The sequence below is a fragment of the Bos mutus genome, chromosome 9 (genome assembly GCF_027580195.1).
Source record: "Bos mutus isolate GX-2022 chromosome 9, NWIPB_WYAK_1.1, whole genome shotgun sequence".
Taxonomy (NCBI): domain Eukaryota; kingdom Metazoa; phylum Chordata; class Mammalia; order Artiodactyla; family Bovidae; genus Bos; species Bos mutus.
The window spans coordinates 65,345,619-65,357,244 of NC_091625.1; the positions used below are offsets into that span (position 1 = coordinate 65,345,619).

At 37.9% G+C, this 11,626-nt stretch overlaps 1 protein-coding gene across 2 annotated transcripts in view; it reads left to right on the top strand.

The window, feature by feature from the left end:
• The window catches only part of CEP162 (centrosomal protein 162), a 93,669-nt gene that overhangs the window by 15,772 nt on the left and 66,271 nt on the right, over positions 1 to 11,626 (top strand). For both annotated transcript variants that reach the window (XM_005897597.3, XM_070376640.1), the window contains 2 exons: positions 315 to 495; positions 4,277 to 4,344. In XM_005897597.3, coding sequence (XP_005897659.2) covers positions 315 to 495; positions 4,277 to 4,344 — 249 coding nt within the window. The remainder of the gene's footprint in view (positions 1 to 314; positions 496 to 4,276; positions 4,345 to 11,626) is intronic.

Genomic DNA, 11,626 nt, shown 5'->3' on the forward strand with positions numbered 1-11,626 from the left:
AAGTTGACAGGTTAATTATGATGCTTAAAATCAGAATTTTTAGAAACATTAACTCTTAGCTCTCTTGGAGCCTCCTTCACAAGTGTGTAGACAGATCTAATATCTTCCCAGAAGGTTTAGAATTACACCTCTGGAGAATCCATATAACCTTATGTATTATGAACACAAATCTATGTTTGGTGGTAAAAGACTAGGTAAAATATGTTATAGATTTTTTTTTAAGTTTTGCTATATAATTTCAATAAATGTAGCATTAAAATTAATTTCTTTAAAATTCTATATGTTAATGAAATATATTTGTGCTTTCTATTTAGAGATAGTTTCTGAGCTCAATCATAGTGTTCTCGGATTGGGACTGGACACATTAGAAGAGCAAGAGGAAAAAGAACAATTTTTTGCCAGACTTGAGAAAGGCTTAACATCGTCCATTGATTATTCAAGGTTAAATAAGGAATTGGATTCTAATGACTCCATACATTTTAAAGCTTTACATAGGTAATGTAAATACAATATAAACAAATCATTAAATAATTTTTGTGTCTTTCTATATTTTTATAAAGTTAGTATATGCATGTAATTAAAGGGGTACACATAACAGGCAAAATTTAAATCTTATTTTTAATTCTATTTTCTGTTCATTATTTTGATCAGGGTGATTGTGTTTATGAGTGGGTAGAATATGATTGGTATATGTATTGATTGGAATATGTTTGTATTTGAGCCTCTAGATATCTAAAATTTCATGCATGATACACTTTTGAGGTGAACAGCATATTGCTGAATAGACCTAACCAGGAAGGTAATTTATTAAGTCATCTTCTACAGATAAAGTGAGTCCAGGTAGCTATTAGAAACTCAGGGGAGGGGCTTCCTTGGTGGTCCAGTAGTTAAGACTCTATGCTTCCAACTGCAGGGGACACAGGTTTGATCCCTGTTTGGGAAGCTAAGATCCTGCATGCTGTGTGGTACGGCCAAAATTTTTAAACAGGAACCAGGGAACAAAGATCTGGTTTGTGTCCTACCTTTGTGTATGGTTCACCCTAAAGATTATCAGGAAGCCTCGTTTATCCTGGAAATTCTACTAGTTTACTGAGCTGGTGCCTTGTGCATGCCATAGACCTTTGGCATTCTTGAGATTTGTGAGACCTGATGTCTTTAATATCCTCAGTTTTAAGTTTTCCATCTAATTTTGAAAATTATAAATGGAAGTCAGGTTACAAGTTTAAGATTTTAAGAACACCAAACTACAATTAAATTGAGGGTTAGGAAACTCATACCCTCTGGTCATTAGAGTGCCTGGTCTCCTCAGGATGCTTAGTTTCTTACAGACAGTGGATAAAGCAGTGACTGTCAGTAGTAGAGTCTGAGATGTTTACCCTACTTGCAAACTAAACTGTGGTTTTATGGATGCTGACAATTGACAAGGATTCTTGGGTCAGAAACAAAATGACTTTCTCTTGACAAAAGCAGGACCCAAGTGCCATGTTGAATTGCCTCAGTTTCCCTTGTCCCACAAGGCTCATGGGGTCCATGATGGCTGTCCACCCATGTAGTGGGTTGCTTTACGGGAGAGGGTCCTGAGTTTGAGGACTCTATTGCTTTTTTAATAAGTAGAAACAAGCCTGCTTTGATGGCAGAAGTACTGCCTGTCTTTCAGAGTTGATCACTGCAACTCTTGAGAAGTGACCTAGGAAGGAGGGGCTGTGCCTTATGTTCTTGGCTTACCCAGCAAGAACATGCAGGGACCCTGATGGTCCATGGTGATTGCCTGTCTTAACAGTGACAACACAGAGTAAGCATACACAGGTTTGCTGGCCACAAGTTTTTGTCCCTTTGGAATATTTCTTAACTGTTTCCTTGTTCTTAACAATGTTCCTAGAGATCTCTTCAAGAGAGACTAGAGGTCTCTTCAAGAAAATTAGAGATACCAAGGGAATATTTCATGCAAGGATGGGCTCAATAAAGGACAGAAATGGTATGGATCTAACAGAAGCAGAAGATATTAAGAAGATGTGGCAAAAATACACAGAAGAACTGTACAAAAAAATCTTCACGACCCAGATAATCACGATGGTGTGATCTCTCACCTAGAGCCAGAATCCTGGAATGCAAAGTCAAGTGGGCCTTAGGAAGCATCACTACAAACAAAGCTAGTGAAAGTGATGGAATTCTAGTTGAGCTATTTCAAATCCCAAAAGATGATGCTGTGAAAGTGCTGCACTCAATATGCCAGCAAATTTGGAAAATATAGCAGTGGCCACAGGACTGGAAAAGATCAGTTTTCATTCAAGTCCCAAAGAAAGGCAATGCAAAAGAATACTCAAACTACCACACAGTTGCACTCATCTCACACACTAGCAAGGTAATGCTCAAAATTCTCCAAGCCAGACTTCAGCAATACATGAACCATGAACTTCCAGGTATTCAAGCTGGATTTAGAAAAGGCAGAGGAACCAGAGATCAAATTGCCAACATCCGCTGGATCACGGAAAAAGCAAGAGTTCCAGAACAGCATCTACTTCTGCTTTATTGACTATGGAAATTCTGAAAGAGATGGGCATACCAGACCACCTGATCTGCCTCTTGTGAAATCTGTATGCAGGTCAAGAAGCAACAGTTAGAACTGGACATGGAGCAACAGACTGGTTCTAAATCGGGAAAGGAGTACATCAAGGCTGTATATTGTCACCCTGCTTATTTAACTTATATGTAGATTACATCATGAGAAACGCTGGGCTGGATGAAGCACAAGCTGGAATCAAGATTGCCGGGAGAAATATCAATAACCTCAGATATGCAGATGACACCACTGTTATGGCAGAAAGTGAAAAAACTAAAGAGCCTCTTGATGAAAGTGAAAGAAGAGAGTGAAAAGGTTGGCTTAAAGCTCAACATTCAGAAAACTAAGATCATGGCATCCGGTCCCATCACTTCATAGATGGGGAAACAGTGGCAGCCTTTATTTTTGGGGACTCTAAAATGACACAGATGGTGACTGCAGCCATGAAATTAAAAGACGCTTACTCCTTGGAAGAAAAGTTATGACAAACCTAGATAGCATATTAAAAACCAGAGACATCACTTTGCCAACAAAGGTCTGTCTAGTCAAGGCTATGGTTTTTTTCAGTAGTCATGTATGGATGTGAGAGTTGGACTATAAAGAAAGCTGAGTGCTGAAGAATTGATGCTTTTGAAATGAAGTGTTGGAGAAGATCCAACCAGTCCATCCTAAAGGAAATCAGTCCTGAACATTCACTGGAAGGACTGATATTGAAGCTGAAACTCCAGTACTTTGGCCACATGATGCGAAGAGCTGACTCATTTGAAAAGACCCTGATGCTAGGAAAGATTGAAGGCAGGAGGAGAAGGGGACGACAGAGGATGAGATGGCATCACCAACTCAATGGACATGAGTTTGAGTAAGCTCTAGGAGTTGGTGATGGATAGGGAGGCCTGGCATGCTGCAGTCCATGGGGTCACATAGAGTCGGACACGACTGAGCGACTGAACTGAACTGAATAATGTTTGTAATTATGATACTTCTACTCGAGAACAGCCTAGTCAGAATACAGTGAAGTATTGTATATATGGGATTTGCTGCTAATGTTATTAGAGTCTACAGTTTCTTGTGCCTCCTAATGATCTCACTAAAGACTTGGTTAGTGGACTGAAAAAGGTAGAACTGATTCTTTGGTTTGAAAAAAACACAGTATGTGAACTAATACATCCAGTATAGTTAAAACACCTTGCTGAGTGTTTATTGGTTTAAGGCTGTTACTCAGCTTCCATTTTAGGATGAAATTGCTTATTAGCATGGAAATGCTGACTCTGGGAGTTTTTTTCCTGGCTTCCACATACACTTGACTGGTTCTTGCAGCTTGTGGGCTATTCCTAATCTGTAGTGTAGAAAGTCTGTCTGGGCCCTGAGAAATACAAGGCACACATTTATGTATAAAATTGTATATATTTGTGTATAAAGTGAAGAAATTTGGCATTTTCTGCCCCCCCCCCCTTATATTTCTTCAGTGGCTACAGTTAGTTTCAGGCTTGTAAGAGCCTTCATTTTTAAAACATTGCCTTCATAGTTTCCAGATTTTTAGCTTTTGCTAGGACAAGAGTACTTAAGAAGAAATACATAATGTTAAGAGATTTAAAAAAATATTCACAAAAGATTGTGTGGAAATATATTATTAATTTATTATATTATTATATTATATAATATAATAATATTATTATTATAATATATTATTAATGTGTGATATTAAATATTTTCTAGTAATCAAGCTAATATGGATCTAACTGAAGATAAACATGAGCATGAATCAAAACATGAAGAACTGACAGGTAATTTCATTGGTTTTAAAATTTACACTATTTGAAAAGATAATATAGCTTTTAATAAAGACATTGATAAGAGAGGGCTTCCCTTGTGGCTCAGCTGGTAAGAAATCCGCCTGCAATGCAGGACGCCTGGGTTCGATCCCTGGCTTGGGAAGATCCCCTGAGAGGGAAATGGCAACCTACTCCGGTATTCTTGCCTGGAGAATTCCATGGAAGAGGAGCCTTGTGGGCTACAATCCATGGGGTCGCAGAGTCAGAGACAACTGAGCGACTTTCATTTTCACTTGATAATACAATTTTATTTTTAATTATTTTTCTCAACTTGGAAAGAGCTTGAACAGGTAGAGTGAGTTTCCTGTGTCACAAACAGAGCTACTAAGAAATGGTTATAAGAGAAGGACTGTTTTGTTTGTTGGGAGTGGGTAGTGGACCTATTGGGAAGACAGAAAAAGGAATTTTTGTCCTAAGACCGGGAAATGTGTACAGCCAGGACGAATACCTCCAAAGCATGGTTAGGGAGATACATTTTTTTCTGTCTTTTGACTTTAAATGTGTCTGTGTTTTAATATTTTAAATGGTTTTCTTTTGGTAGTGTATAGCTGAGTTTTGGTTTTATATCCAGTCAGACAATCTCAGACTTTTAGTTGAAATGTTTCTACCCTTTGCAGAAAGATATTCATTGGTATGGTTATTTACTGTTTTGCCATTTGTTTCTTTCCATCTTTTTGTTGTTATTGCTTTTGTGGTACATTTTATTGGGTTGAGTATTCATAGCATTCCATCTTAACCCTTCTTATGGCTTGTTAGTTGTACTTCTTAGCTGTATTTTTTTAATAGTTACCTTATGATTCACACTGTGCCTGTGCATCTTTACTTCACTAGAGCTTACTTTAACATAACATTATGCCACTTTATATGAATTTTAACAGTAGTAAACTTCCCCCAGCCTTTTTGCCATTTTTGGCATATATTTTTCTTCTATATCTCTTAAAAACCCCACAGTAGAGCAGTATTAGTTGTTGAGGCAGTCTGAGCGCAGGTTGGAAAAGAATTTCCAGACATAGAGCATTTCAGAAGGGAGTGAATTTATTAAGAAAAAAGAGCAGAAATGAAGTGGGTACAGCAAGCACAGTGGGCCAACAGACGGAGGAGTCAACAGTTTTTGTGGGTTAATAGCCAATTTTTAAAGCCTTAAGGCAGAATTCTTGCTGGATAGTTGGCATTAGGTGATGGATTGGGGCGCTGTAGGCTGCTTACTGGAATGGGCATCTTTGTGTAATTGGGAGTCAGGAAGCTTGATAGTGATTATCAGAGTGCTTTTGGCAAGGTTACAAAGGGGTTCAGTCAGCTTTGAAGGTGTCCTTCTGTGGTGCAAGGTTTTGCACCTGTGGCCTTCAGGAAGGACTCAACATTATTATTGCTTTTAACAGACTATTATAAATCTTATACATAATATAAAAGTCTATATTTATACTTATTCACATAGTTACCATTCCCAGTGAATTTTTTTCCTTTTTATTTTGAAATGAATCTTTAAAATTTATTTTTAAATTAAGTTACAATTAACATATATAACTTATTAGATCAGGTGTACATCATGATTCAATATCTGTATACATTGTGAAATGTTCACCATAATAAGCCTAGTTATCATCTGTCACCTTCAATTCAGTTCAGTCGCACAGTCGTGACTGACTCTTTGCAAGCCCATGGACTACAGTACGTCAGGCTTCCCTGTCCATCACCAACTCCTGGAGCTTACTCAAACTCATGTCCATTTAGTCAGTGATGCCATCCAACCATCTCATCCTCTGTTGTCCCCTTCTCCCACCTTCAACCTTTCCCAGTATCAGGATCTTTTCCAGTGAGTCAGTTCTTCACATCAGGTGGCCAAAGTATTGGAGTTTCAGCTTCAACATCAGTCCTTCCAGTGAATGTTCAGGACTGATTTCCTTTAGGATGGACCGCTTGGATCTCCTTGCAGCCCAAGGGACTCTCAAAGTCTTCTCAAACACCACAGTTCAAAAGCATCAATTCTTTGGTGCTCAGCTTTCTTTATAGTCCAGATCTCACATCCTTACATGACTATTAGAAAAACCAAAGCTTTGACTAGACAGTCCTTTGTTGGCAAAGTAATGTCTTTGCTTTTTAATATGCTGTCTAGGTTGGTCACAACTTTCCTTCCAAGGAATAAGCGTCTTTTAATTTCATGGCTGCAGTCACCATCTGCAGTGATTTTGGAACTCCAAAAAATAAAGTCTGTCACTGTTTCCAATTGTTTCCCCATCTGTTTGCCATGAAGTGATGGGACCAGATACCATGATCTTAGTTTTCTGAATGTTGGGTTTTAAGCCAACTTTTTCACTCTCTTCTTTCACTTTCATCAAGGGGCTCTTTAGTTCTTCACCTTCTGACATAAGGGTGGTGTCATCTACATATCTGAGGTTATTGATACTTCTCCTGGCAATCTTGATTCCAGCTTGTGCTTCATCCAGCCCAGCATTTCTCATAATGTACTCTGCATAGATGTTAAATAAGCAGGGTGACAATATACAGCCTTGATGTACTCCTTTCCCAATTTGGAACCAGTCTGTTGTTCCGTATCCAGTTCTAGCTGTTGTTTCTTGACCTGCATACACATTTCTCAAGAGGCAGGTCAGATGGTCTGGTATTCCTATCTCTTTGAGAATTTTCCACAGTTTGTTGTGATCTACACAGTCAAAGGCTTTGGCATAGTGAATAAAACAGAAGTAGATGTTTTTCTGGAACTCTTGCTTTTTTGATGATCCAGTGGATGTTGGCAATTTGATCTCTGATTCCTCTGCCTTTTCTAAATCCAGCTTGAACATCTGGAAGTTCATGGTTCATGTATTGCTGAAGTCTGGCTTGCAGAATTTTGAGCATTACTTTGCTAGTGTGTGAGATGAGTGCAGTTGTGCGGTAGTTTGACCATTCTTTGGCATTGCGTTTTTTGGGGATTGGAATGAAAACAGATTTTTTCCAGTCCTATGGCCACTGCTGAGTTTTCCAAATTTGCTGGCATATTGAATGCAGCACTTTCACAGCATCATCTTTTAGGATTTGAAATAGCTCAACTGGAATTCCATCCTCTCTACTAGCGTTGTTCATGGTGAGGCTTCCTAGGCCTACTTGACTTCGCATTCCAGGGTGTCTGACTCTAGGTGAGTGATCACACCATCGTGGTTATCTGGGTCATGAAGATCTTTTTTGTGTAGTTCTTTTGTGTATTCTTGCCACTTCTTCTTAAAACTTCTGCTTCTGTTAGGCCCATACTATTTCTGTCCTTTATTGAGCCCATCTTTGCATGAAATGTTCTGTGGTATTTCTAATTTTCTTGAAAAGATTGCTAGTCTTTCCCATTCTATTGTTTTCCTCCATTTCTTTGCATTGATCACTGAGGAAGTGATCTTATCTCTCCATGCTATTCTTTGGAACTCTGCATTAAAATGGGCATATTTTCCTTTTCTCCTTTTCCTTTCGCTTCTCTTCTTTTCACAGCTATCTGTAAAACCGCATCAGGCAACCATTTTGCATTTCTTTTTCTTGGGGATGGTCTTGATCACTGCCTCCTGTACAATATCATGAACCTCCGTCCATAGTTCTTCAGGCATTCTGTCTATCAGATCTAATCCCTTGAATCTTTTATCACTTCTGCTGTATAATCGTAAAGGATTTGATTTAGATCATACCTGAATGGTCTAGTGGTTTTCCTTACGTTCTTCAATTTAAGTCTGAATTTGGCATTAAGGAGTTCATGATCTGAGCCACAGTCAGCTCCTGGTCTTGTTTTTGCTGACTGTGTGGAGCTTCTTCATCTTTGGCTGCAAAGAATGTAATCAATCTGATTTCATTATTGACCATCTGGTGATGTCCATATAGTCTTCTCTTGTGTTGTTGGAAGAGGGTGTTTGCTATGACCAATGCGTTCTCTTGGCAAAACTCTATTAGCCTTTGTCACCTTCTGTCACCTTACATAATTGCAAAAAATTATTTTTTCTTGTGATGAGAAGTTTTAAGATCTGTTCTCTTAGCAGCTTTCAAACAGTTGTGATCGACTATTATTCTGAGTTTCTATCTAGTGGTATTTTTCTTCAGCATGTAAAACCTCCCTAGCTTTTCTTATAGTGCAGGTCTACTAGGAATAAATTCTCTCAAGTGTTGTTTCTGAAAGTATATTTTGCCTTTGTTTTTGAAGAACAGTTTTGCTTGATACAAAATTGTAGGTAATTTATTTTCTTTGAGCACTTTAATGATTTCCTTCTGTTGTCCTCTGAAATTTCTCATGAGAAGTCATCTCATGAGTGATTATGTGACTTTGTGTATATAGTGTCTTTTCCCTCTGTTTGAAAATTTTTCTCTTTAGTCCAGTTTTGTGGCAGTTTGGTTAGGATGATCTTGGTGTGCTTTTCTTAGGTTTATCCTGTTTGGAGCTGGTTGAGCATTAATTGATCTGTTAATTTATGGTTTCCATCAAAATAAATGTTTGTGCCATTAATTTTTCAAAATCGTGTCTGGCTTCCCTTGCTTTCTGATCCTAATTGCAAATATGTTAGAAAGTTAAATTTTGTCCCATAGGTCAAAAGACTGTCATTTTTTAAAGCTTTTTTCCTCTCAGCTTTAGTTTTATTGCTAGGTTTTCAAGTTCATTAATCTTTTTTCTTCTTTAGTCTCTTGTTATTCATTGTTTTTTAACTCTAGAAGTTTCTTTTGGATCTTTCTTTTTTCATTTCTTTTAGTATATTTCTTCATGTTCTTTGTTTTCAAGTCCTCAACACTGAGTGTATTCGGCGATCCCGGTATTTGTTTATTTCTGGGTCTCTTCTAGGTGTGGTGACTTTCTCCTCCTTGTAATTCTAGTAAATTTTTAATCGAGTGTTGAATATGTTGTAGATTTTTACATTGTTGAAATGAATTTTGAATTTCATTTTCTTCTTTTCAACAGTATTGAGGTTTGTTCTGGCTGAAAGGTTGATCTTTTCAAGGCTTTTCTTCTGCTTTGTTAGGGGAAGTCCAGAGTAGCCTTACTTCAGCAGAGTTTGACACTGCTGCTGAGACATAGCCCTCTTGATATTTTCACTGGATGCCCCTACTGAACAACAAAGATTTTTTCCACTCGAGCTGGTTAGAGCTTCAAAATCACTTTTCCCTGTGCAAAATATGGAAATTGTCCAACTTCCAACATCCCACTTGTTCTTTGGTCAAACTACACTTAAATGATTCAGTCTGCAGGAGAGACTCAAGGGGGCCCCCTGTAGATTTCTAGGGCTTTGTTTCTGAAAGTTGCTCAGTGGAATCCAACTCTTGGCAACCCCATGGACGATAGAGTCCATGGAATTCTCCAGGCCAGAATAGTGGAGTAGGTAGCCATTCCCTTCTCCAGGGAATCTTTGCAACCCAGGGATCAAACCCAGGTCCCCTGCATTGCTGGCAGACTCTTTACCAGCGCAGCTTCCTTCCTTTATCACTTGCCTGCAGCTTACCTTGTCTTTTCAGTACTCTTATCTCTGTTTTCTTAACACAGTAAGACTGTCCTGATCTCCCTGATCCTGCTTGGCACTCCAGGACGTATGTACCCTTTAGTAAATGTAGACTCAGCTCACTTATTTATCTTTCTTAAGAATCATATTTTTGCACTGCTGATTGTTGAATATCTGAAAATATTAGTTTCATATACTTTATGCATTTTATGCATTATTTTGGAGTAGGAAATAACAACCCTCTCAAGTATTCCTGAAAATTACTTAGATAGAAGAGCCTGGTGGGTTACAGTCCGTGGTATCACAAAGAGTATGCATGTACTCATTATTTACAAAGTCCTTGAAATCTAAAATGGTACAGGTGAAAATCCTCTAGATTCTATCATACTTGAAATTTATTAGCCAAATATTCTAACAGAGAAGGAAAATATATCTCCAAAATGTATCTTTTAGATCAAGAGTTGTTTGCTTATTTTCTGTTTATGCAAATTATATTTTCAAAGTTACAGATATGGAGTATATTAGTAGAAATCCTTCATGTTGAATGTGCAATGTCTTCTAGTCAAACAGATTAGAAGTGTAAAAACTGTTGTTATTGTTCAGTCACTCAGTCATGTCCTGCTCTTTAAGACCCCATGGACTTAGTATGCCAGGCTTCCCTATACTTCAGCATCTCCCAGAACTTGCTCAAACTCATGTCCATTGTGTTGGTGATACCATGCAGTCATCTCGTCCTCTGTCATCCCCTTCTCCTGCCTTCAGTCTTTCCCAGCTTTAGGGTCTTTTCTAATGAGTCAGCTTTTCACATCAGGTGGCCAAAGTATTGGAGTTTCAGCTTCAACATCAGTCCTTCCAATGAATATTCAGGACTGATTTCCTTTAGGATGGACTGGTTTGATCTCCATGCAGTCCAAGGGACTGTCAAGAATCTTCTCCAACACCACAGTTCAAAAGCATCAGTTCTTTGACGCTAAGCCTTGTTTATGGTCCAACTCTCACATCCATACATGACTGCTGGGAAAACCACAGCTTTGACTAGGGACCTTTGTTGGCAAAGTAATGTCTGTACTTTTAATATGCTGTCTAGGTTTGTCATAGCTTTTCTTCCAAGGAGCAAGCGTCTTTTAATTTTATGGCTGCAGTCACCACCTGCAGTAATTTTGCAGCCCAAGAAAATAAAATAAAAATTAATATTCTCATTGTTTTCCAAACAGTGTGAAAGAGCTGGTGGATATTATTATCTCTGATATTTCTCATATGAGAACCACCTTCTCAACTGGGTTTCATTCTTCCATTTTCATATGAACTTAAGTTCCCTTGGTGTTTCTTTTAGAAATTGCTGATTCGCTGTTTTCCTTCCTTTTATTTTTTGTCTGTCTTACATATCTCTGTGTCTACCAATGGCATTTCCTTCTTGCTTCAAACCTAGTTTATTTGTAACAAAATTCCTGAGATTGGTCTCGTATATGTTAGTAATATTAGCATACAGACTATTCCGTTACTAAGTGCCAACAAAATGTAGTTCTGAAAAATGCACATTAGATTAGTACATTTCTTAAATAATATTTGGCTTTATTAACTTTTAATTCAGATTAAGTATAACACAAGCTATAATACTAACAAAGATAAATTATTACTGCTCAACATAATGGCTAAGACTAACATACAGTGCATATTATATAACACTAACTCTTAATCTTCTCAGCAATCTCTGAAATAAATACTGTTCCTACTTTATAGCTGGGAAACATGAGGCAAAGAGTTTGTGACTTGCTTTTGGTTCTACA